General features: G+C 44.3%; 1 protein-coding gene across 1 annotated transcript; it reads left to right on the top strand.

The window, feature by feature from the left end:
* The first annotated feature begins 8,248 nt into the window (after nucleotides 1-8,248).
* LOC135376188 (uncharacterized) lies at nucleotides 8,249-9,553 on the top strand. Its single transcript, XM_064608788.1, has one exon. The coding sequence runs from the start codon at nucleotides 8,288-8,290 to the stop codon at nucleotides 9,296-9,298; it is 1,011 nt and encodes a 336-aa protein (XP_064464858.1). The 5' UTR covers nucleotides 8,249-8,287; the 3' UTR covers nucleotides 9,299-9,553.
* The last annotated feature ends 211 nt before the right edge of the window (nucleotides 9,554-9,764 follow it).

The raw sequence follows: 9,764 nt of genomic DNA, 5'->3' as shown, positions 1-9,764 counted from the left end.
GAAAGTAACAGTGCTGGCGGCCCATACAGGTCTTCTTTATGGCCACAACAAAGAAAAGCGTTCCGACGAAACGTCGAGGACCGCCGCTTCATCACGTGTACGAGACACCAGCTGGTTTGCGAACCTTTCAAGAGTCCACTCCTCTGCCAGTTAGCGGGTCAGTAAAAAGGGAAAGGGCCAACGCACGTGAGCGGGAGGGATGGAAGTCGTTGCACGAGAAATGTGAGCGTAAAAAACTCAGAGATGGGCAAACGCACAGTGTAAATACATTACGCTGTTCGATGAGCGCCGTGTGCTTGCTCATCACTCCCTTTTGCGCCCCTTGTTATTTGCCATTGAAATAGTCGCGACATACCAAACCCTGTAGTGGGGCCGATCACGTGACTCGTGAAGTAGTCTGGCGCAGCAGCACCAGCTACAATCGCGCCTACTGAGAACAAATAAGAAAGGTATCATGTGACGACACGCCATCAGTTCAGAGCTATTCCCTCCAGCGTTTTTTTTTACTATAATGCAGTGACGTTGAAGTGCACATCAAAACATTTTGCAGACAGGGTTCTCATGTACAGCTTGACAGATGAGAGTTTCGAGCCATGTTCCATGCTACGTCCGTGCTCCGTTAACCTAGATAGCGTTAGCAGTACAGGTTTGTTTGCGTGCAGGAATGAACAGCCACGATAAAATCACACATAGCACGATCACACATAGCGCGACGTGATTAATAAGACTAATGAAAATAACGCATTTAATCTTGCACACGTGGTGGCGACTCCAATTCACCCACTCGCGTTTGCTAAACCATGCCAAATGTGTGTGACTCTCACCGTAACAAATATTCAGCTTGCTTTCCATTTGCGCATGACTCCTGTCTTTTATGCCTTCTTCAACTTATGTTTTTGCAAAACAACTGCTCCACGTTACAACATTTGTAGCGTTGCTGAAAACACATCTCGTAATTTCGCATGTCCTCCTCCAGCCATGGAGAATCGAGCCAAGCAGGATCTCAACACCACAGAAGACTTGGGAAGGCTCGTTCGCGGAACCCCGTTCCTCTCTTCTTGCAAGGAGGACAACCCGACCCCAAGGAGGAGTGCTTTAGCTTTGTTAGCATCTCACATGACACATAGCCGCATGAAACCACTATGATTACGGTGACGGCAGGCATGATAACGCGTAGTCTTCTGAGTAGAAGCGACCCGTGGAACCGACAACAGCTCGTAAAGGCTTGGTCACAGAATGTATCCGCTTAAGGAGTTCTGACATTATACAGATTGTTTTTTAGTCCTTGCAGAAAAAGCTATGAGAGCAGGCAGCATCGATGTCGTTTTCGTAGTGGAGTTCTGCGGCAAGGCGGGCATTATCCTGAAAACAGTATGTAACTACAGGGTGGCTACTTATCTTAAATACGTTAATTAACTCCTTAATTGGGAAATTTCGCGCCAAAGCAAGGAAACAGAATGGGAGACAATCCTCGTTCAAATTCATTCTAGCGTTTAAAAATCGAGAAAAGAACGCGTGCAGTGAAATATCCATTGCTCAATTTCACTTTGCAAAGAAGTCGACACCGACAAAGAACGCCTGAGGAGTGCATCACCCTCGCCGACTGATGCTCTTCTGGTCCGGAAACAGGTTATCTGGGCAGCTGAGCTGCACCTTCTCCAGTCATCTGGATCGCGCCAAATCACGTGGCCATCTGACGTGAATTGAGCGCTGTACTCACTGCTTATTTTTTTTTTTTTTTTCGGTCGCCGCCGGTTCAGTTCGGCTCATTTGTACATCAAAATTCGGGCGGGAAAATTTTAACGCATGCGCGTTTTTCAGGATTTCTTGAACGTGAAATAGCTTACAATTAGAACAGTCTGTCGATCGGCTATCTCGCTTTTGCCCGTAATCCTCAAACTAAAAAGTGTAATAATGAATTTGAGCTAATTAGTCATCTTATAGTTTAGCACTTTATTCCACAGGATGTCCGCGTGGCTCACTCACTGCAACTCACCTGCAAAAAGGACATTTATGCTACTGGCGTAGCTTTTTAAATTAAAATTCTGGAAAAGTAAAAAAAAAAACACCCTGTATGTGACCGTATGTTCGCCAAACCCCCGTGTAACCATACCCTCACACACGGGCAGTCCTCAATAATCATTGAAACTAATGACGATTGGACGTGTGGGTATAGCGCCTCTAAAGTTATAGAGCGGAAACCTTTCAAGGAGCATGAGTTCTAATGTCTTCTGCTGAGTTTGCATTTTACACGCTTAGTGGAGCTGCGCGCATGTTGAGTGGTCATTAGTTACAATAATCATTGAAGACTGCAGTTCCAGCAAAATGTTACTTTTGCCTGTGTATTTCATGGTTTGCTTTGCGTTCATTTAGGCTCAGTTTAGAGCAAATGTTACTTAGTCCTCTGTACACCTCGTGTTCACTCTTGCGCCTCCCTCTTCTCTCAGTCGCAAGAAAATGTCCTCTGTTCCTGGTGTTCTATCTTGTTTCTCTCTTCCCTGCATGCGTTTATGTCTGTGTCTACCTTGTTTTCTTTGTTTTATGTAACCTTGCTCTGTTAACTGTGTCTCAGGGTAATGTTGCTTTGTCATGCATGCATAGTGTTCTGTCTGGCCTCTCTCATTCCCTAAGTTTAAAGAAGACGTTACCTTGTGCTGTATACTTCGTGTTCTGCATTACCCCTCAGTTCGTTCAAGCTGTCACAAACAACTGTTATTTTGTCGTGTGTACTTTTCTTCTGTCTTGCGTCTCTATTTGTTCTTTTAGTGTGTAAGAACTCATGCCCTGTGTACATGATGCTCTGTATGCATCTCTCTCTTGCCTCAATCTCAAGAAAATATTATATTCTTCTTTTCAGATCCTACTCTATCCTTGCATATCTCTTTTCTCTCTGTCTGAGGGAAGTGTTATCTTGTCGGCTGCACATTGTACCGAACCGAACACAGCGCACACCGCATTGCACACCGAACTGCCAGTGCGCTTTATTATAATTTCTTGACCGTTCTTTGAACAATTACGCATCATGCATTAGTTAAGCAACAGGTTGTTTATTTTTAGTCTTTACATATTTTTTTTTTATAAAAGAAAAGCTACGCAACAGCATAGATGTCACTTTTCCAGTTAAGTGCTACAGGCGGACATCATCTGGGAGTAAGTGTGCAACTATCAGATGACTGACTACCTAAAGTTCATTAGCGAACATTTTAATGAAGGGATTTCGTGTGAAAGCGAGATGGAGACTGAGAGCCTATGCTAGTCAAGCCACTTTACGTGTAACAAATCATGAAACAGGCACTTGCGTTAAAATATTCATCCTAGAATTTTCATATGCAAATGAACCGAAACAGCAGCGACCCTGATCGGAGGGGGGGGGGGGGAGGGTACAGCGCTCATTCACGTCAGAGGGTCACGTGCTTCGGAGCAATGGAGATAATTGGAGGAGGTGCCGCTCACCTGGATAGGTAGGGTACGCAGCTCTGATAGTTCTTTTTAAACTAAATTTCTGCAAAGGCTACAAATAAATACTTGTATATATAGATATTGCCATTGGGAAGAGGAACGCAACGGGCTGGATTGAGCTGACGTGTGGCGTACTAAGGCATCAACACACATCTTTTAATGTCGTTTCAGTGCACGCCTGTTCCTGGAGTTTGTGAAAACTTTGAACGGTGCGTTTGTATCCCTGATCCCCAAGGCCTAGGGGTGTGCGCGCCGAGGTACGGCTATCGATAATCAACGAGCGAGAAACAGAAATGAATATTGTAATAAAAAAAGTTGCTTCGTCCAATGGGGATTTCGGTCACTGGCGATCTGCTATAATTTATTCGTTTGATTACGTCTGCACCGTTTCATTACCAAACAGTTTTCCTCTCGTCATATGTGTCAACTTCATCGGAAGCTGCGCGTAAGAAAACGCGTGCGTGCAACGCCGAGGCGAACAAGAGGCGCTCTGCGTTGCGATCCGATTTCATGCCTCGAGTGCGAATGCAGTGCTGTATGCAAAATCGTGTCCACAGATTTTTCATCATATTTTTTACCACAAGTACTCTGCGCAGGAAGAAGGAGTCGTCCTTTTTTCGGATTCCAAGGCGGGCTACACTCTAAGAAAAAAAAAAACGAGTAAAATGGGGAGTAATTGCGGCTTCTAGTCCCCTAGACTGCAATTACTCCCCATTTTAGTCCCCAAACCCCGACGTTTACTCCGCGGGACTGCAAATTGTCACTTAACTTCGCAAATGATCTTCCTAATGCAACAGTCTACTTATGTGGTCTTGGTCAATTTGATGGCATAAGGCTGTATAACTCAGCCAACGTAGTAATTTTCCAGTCACATAGAGTAACAAACAGTTAGCGCATCTTTCTTCGCAAATTATGCCCTATGTATGCCGCAAGCTTTTATATCACTTCATATATCACGGTTGACGGTTTGATTCAACGTATTTTCATGCATGCACGCCAATTATGTACCTGGGACTCTTAGAACAGAGCGTGAAATTCCACTCTGTTACATTCATTTACTCCCGAAACGGACTATTTTTTGTGGCAATGCATTTAGTCCCCCAAAAGAGTAAAATTACTCCTTTATTTCTTAGAGTGTACTAGGAGATTTGGTTCACTCACACGCGGTTGATGGGGGTCCACGATCGGCGTTCTCAAATGTTCTATCTTGATTTTTTTTTTTCAAGAGTTGAATAAAAATCACTTGTGAGGTACCTTGTTAGAACGACGATGGCGATGTGCTCTAGTTAGTACATGCAGTGCAAAGCCAGAAGCGAAGAACACAGACAGACAAGAATCGGACACGTCACACACAGCTCTATGTGTGCCAGTAATAGTTGTGCTTCACGCGGCCGTTTGTCCTGCACAAGTTATCCGGAATGCGGGAGGATAAGCGACACATACAGGGCGTTTCCTTTTACCTGCGACACATTTTCATAAAAAAGGGAGTTGCCCTAGGACGCTTTTACTTTCGCCATTCGACTACTGGACATGGCTTGTACCATAGGAAGCCATATTTATTCTCAGTTAGGGGACTAGTTAACGGAGATATTTTACTCAAAGTTTTAATTGTTGGCTTTAATATTACAAATGCAATGCGCTCCCTAAAGTGTGATCTTCACATGATGCGCTCGAACCGCTGACGAAGCTCGAAATTAATCGCAGCGCCTGTCGCAGAGCCAAATATTTCAGTTCTGCCGTCTGTTGCGCACGCCAAGTGGTCGGCAAAAGAGCGACGGTGACGTCGATATCTCCGCCCTCACTTAGCGTCACAGAGAAACGCAATGCCTCACGATCTTTGTTTTGTTTTGTTATTCTTGTTTGCTTGCAAAGAGCTTCGCGCATCTCCACTACGTGTCAGCACTTATCCTAGGGTCAGTGGTGTGTTCAGCAGGATGAAACGACTGATACGGCAAGCGACTACGAACACATGAATGAACCAAAGGAATGAAAAATAAAAATAAAACAAGATCGTGAAACATACCTAGATAGGGGTTTTGCCAACATCGCGGGTGACGTTTCTCTGTGGCGTTTCTCTGTGACGTTTCTCTGTGAGCAGCAGGCGGGGCTAAAGCGTAATTTGTACACATTTTTTTCGAGTATTTTTGTTGCAGTACTGCGCATAATTTTTGTTGGGTCTGCGGTTATCCGTGGAGGGCTACATATTTCTGTAAAAAGTGAGGTTCGCTTGGCAATTTTCAATTGACAAAAATAAATTTCCCGTAATTAAAAATTGTCCAAAGCCTTCCCCAATGGTGGCAAAAGTTTCCAGATGGTAATTGCCGAAAGTTACCCAGTTTCGAATCCGGGCGCGGGCCGTGCTGTCTGAGGTTGGACCTCCCTCAAGCACATTCTGACAAATGGCAGTGGAGTTCCCTATGAAGTTAGTCCAGGATACCCCCCCCCCCCCCACCTGCACGAGCAACATCCAGACAGGCAGATCGCTCGGAAATAGCTACCACCCTTTATACTTACCTAAGTGTTGGGAGAGGTCAGCCAATATTTGGCTTGCTGCTCTTCGAAAAAGAATAAAAGTTCACCCGGTCAAAATAAGAAGAGAAAAAAAACGTTGTTCCACTGCTTATTATTGAGTACTGGCATTCAAAATCCAGTTATATACAAAGAAATTTTATTACACTGATCTGATTGTGTGTACAATAAAACAAGTGCGAGGAGTGCATATTCAGACTACACGGGCTACATCAAGCAATGAGTTCCGAAACCCACTTCCTTCAGCTCTTACATGGAGTTTCACATCTTGAAAATAGCGAGCAATAAGCAGGAATTATGATGTAGCTCTGAACAGGGGGATTAGTATGCGTCCTGGGCCGACTTCAGGGGGAACTGACCCGACATTGCTGTACTACTTCGAGATGTCGTCAGCAACGTTTGTGAAAAATATACGAGAGGGAATACATGGGAAGCGCGCTATTCAATTCAGTTTTCGGTAGAAAAACCCACACGGCTCAAATTACAAAAAGACGAGCTTGCTACGAAAATAAAGGGTATTTCGAGACTAGTGCAACGATACAAATTACTTCCAGGGAAATCGGAAGACGATAAGTGAGATGCACCAAAAGCGGCAAATTTTACGAAGCAGGCAATTTTGCGTTTTTAACTAGACAAAGGGAAACCCTACATCCTTCAGAAAAAAATGCATCCGATGCGGGTTGCAACTGGCAGTAAGTGAAGAAAGTTTCAGCTGAATATGTTGAGTAACAACAGCGACAACCTTATTACTACATGATGAATGGGGAATGATATATGTTGAATCGTTATCAAGGTAGTGGCATCAAACTTCATAAGAAGCGAAGCGCTGTTGTCCAAATGTCCGCGTGTGAATGATAATTGATTAAAAAATGCCTACAAAATTACTTTCAACTGCTTTCACCGCCAATATGCTTGCGGTGGACTAGGCTTTGATATAGTTTTAAGAGAGAGAGAAAAAACAACCGGAGAACTCAACCGGACAGCCCTACCTGATTCGGAGTAAAATGACCCAGTGATCATTTGTAAATGTCTGGAAGATGTGCTGCACTTTCTTTATTTCTTTTCTTTTCTTTTTTTTTGCGCGCGCAGTGAAAGAAGACAAGCATCTTCGTTCCCATCAAGTTTGTTTTTCGATGTTACTCGCGGGTTTCCGCCCATGAACACAGCGGTAATGTATACGGCATTTCTTGGTCTCTGCATACCGATATCCACACCGGAGATAATCGGCGGTCAACAATAGCCGCGGTACACTCGATAGATAACAGAAATCGACTGTGAAGATAGACCTGGCGCCACACGGAGAGTTTCATGTGACGCACATTCGCAATCACGTCTTCCGTTCCTTTAAAGAACTCTGGAAATGCGAATCGCGTTAACCAAAAATCATGATCACTGCTATGGGTGCCTGCCCGTATAGGTTATACGCGGGAGCCTCCCAGTTCTGTGTCGTGAACTAAGCCGAGTGACATGGGACTCGAATGGACCATTCCCATATTCGCGTCACCCAGAGCAGGGGAATCCCGACCGTCGTATTTTAATCCCGTCGCGCGGCAAAATAGCCAGAGGAGATTGCAAGAAGCAAGTGGAAAGAGTGAAAGTGCATAGTAGTGACTTCGGGTACAAGGCGTCGTCATGTGTCGGCCTCAAACGTTCGCACTACCGTGAAACCGATTATCTCCCCCAAAATTATATGGGATCCTCCTGCAAGTGGCTGCGCATGCGCATACGCTTAATCAAGTCGATTAGACATAGCGTAACTTATTAAAAAAATACTGCATCATGTAATGAGTTTTCGTACGGTACATTGACAGTAACAGTAATTTATTATAATATTATTATTATTAATAATTATATCAATAAAGTATATATTATATATAAATATAATAAGAATATAAATATATATCGATATATATATCGATTCACAAGGGTCTTTCAAGTAAATAAATGAAATGAAATAACAATATAACATTATTAAAATAATTATTTTTATTCCAAAGTTCTACAAAAGTTTAATCATTCTAAAATGCACCCTAATTCACTTTGGCACTATTTATTTATTTATACTGCGATTATTGTAGTTACTGTTAAACGCGAACATATTTATTGTATTCTGCTAATATTCTCAGTCTCACAGTTCGCTCTACGCGCGGATGACTCAGACGAAAGGAAGGGAGGCGCCCGCTCGCTCGATGAGCTATTTTTAGAACCCGGTCATACCAGTTCCCGGCGCTACGCTTGGTTGCTTTATCTCACTGTGCGTGTGAGTTAGAGGAAGGCGGCTGTCATTTCTCGAAGGAGAATGTCCACCGAAAAGTGCTTGGTTGGATTTTCTGACATATTGGATTGGCGTCCTATGCAGTTCCTCGATTTACCTCCTGGGAGGTCGTGTTCGTTCTGTAACGTGATTCCCACGTTGACTTTTGTGCTGAAGTGCTCGCATGTTGTGTGCAAACCCTGCTACGGCGCGGTTATTGACAGCATAGGATTGTGCCCTTTCGATGGTCATCCGGCTCATGAAAGTGATATCCTAAGATTATCCCGCGATGAAGTGGATAATTTTACTGTGCGCTGCTGCAATTCGTCGCAGGATTGCGACTTCGTTGGTACCGTAGCGCAAGCGAAGCATCATTTGTTCAGCGAATGCTATTTTCATCCCGTTACGTGCAATGGATGCAATACCAAAGTGATTCGTAATGACATTGTGATGCATATCGTAGACAAGGAGTGCCAGGGTGAATCATCTGTGTCTGAAACGCCTCAAGATAGCGGCGATGTGTGCGATATCCGGCAAACCATAACTAGCTGCCTGGAGTCATTATCCGAGAAGGTGAGCGCCGTTGAAGAGCAGTTGAATACTCATACGGTCTCCATTGATGAAGCAAAAGCGTCTATCGGGAGAATTGGGGAGCTGATGAGTATGCTGCGTTTGGACGAGAGGGATCGTGTTATCCCACAGATGGTGGACCATACAGTCAGTGTTCAACTGCTGACCGCAGACCGCGACGCTGTTGCGAAGCTCATCGATGAGGTGGATGTGCTGCAGCGCTGCTCTGAGGAAGTAACGACTTTCACGAAAGCCGAGAAGGAAGGAAGTGAAACGAAGCCAATCACCAGAGCCAGTTGTGGGATTCCTAGGGAGCAGGGCACGCTGGAAAAATGTTTGGTCGACACTTCACTTGTCACGGAAGAAAAGTGCAAAGGCCTCCTTGAGGTGCAAGGTTTCGTCGGGCTGCTACGGAAGACTTCATCCAGCGAACCACTCGCCATAACCCCGAATATTCTTTTATGTGGCTACTCCCTCCATATATAGGTGTGCCTGAAAGGATCACGTTACCAGAAAAACGAAGCACGAACACTGTGTTAGTGCTGTCCTGCTTGTTTTCTTTAAGCGTTCACAACTATGCACAGCTTTCAGAGCCTCGTGAGGGCGTTGATGAGCCAAGTGCCTCACGGGATCGAATGCATGAAACTGCATAATGTTCAATCGTCAAACATCAGAGACCACCATGAAGGGATCCTGGTTTGCACCATGCATACATGAATGTGCAGCATTCAACCAACACGCTCTGCTCGTTATTCCGTTACTAAGGCTGCTTGGGATGTGCTCATTAAGGTTAGCAACTCATCAAATCAGTCAACAATACAAGTTATCAAAGGTCTCTTTCTACTGCAAAGGTGTCCCAGCTGTTAGCAGGCTGCTAATTATTTGCATACAGTATACATAATATAATCAGAAATAGGAACAGACAAGTACGTGTAACAAAATTATTTATATT

Source organism: Ornithodoros turicata, unplaced genomic scaffold (genome assembly GCF_037126465.1).
Source record: "Ornithodoros turicata isolate Travis unplaced genomic scaffold, ASM3712646v1 ctg00001054.1, whole genome shotgun sequence".
In the NCBI taxonomy this organism is placed as follows: Eukaryota; Metazoa; Arthropoda; class Arachnida; order Ixodida; family Argasidae; genus Ornithodoros; species Ornithodoros turicata.
This window is presented reverse-complemented; position numbering and strand designations above follow the sequence as displayed.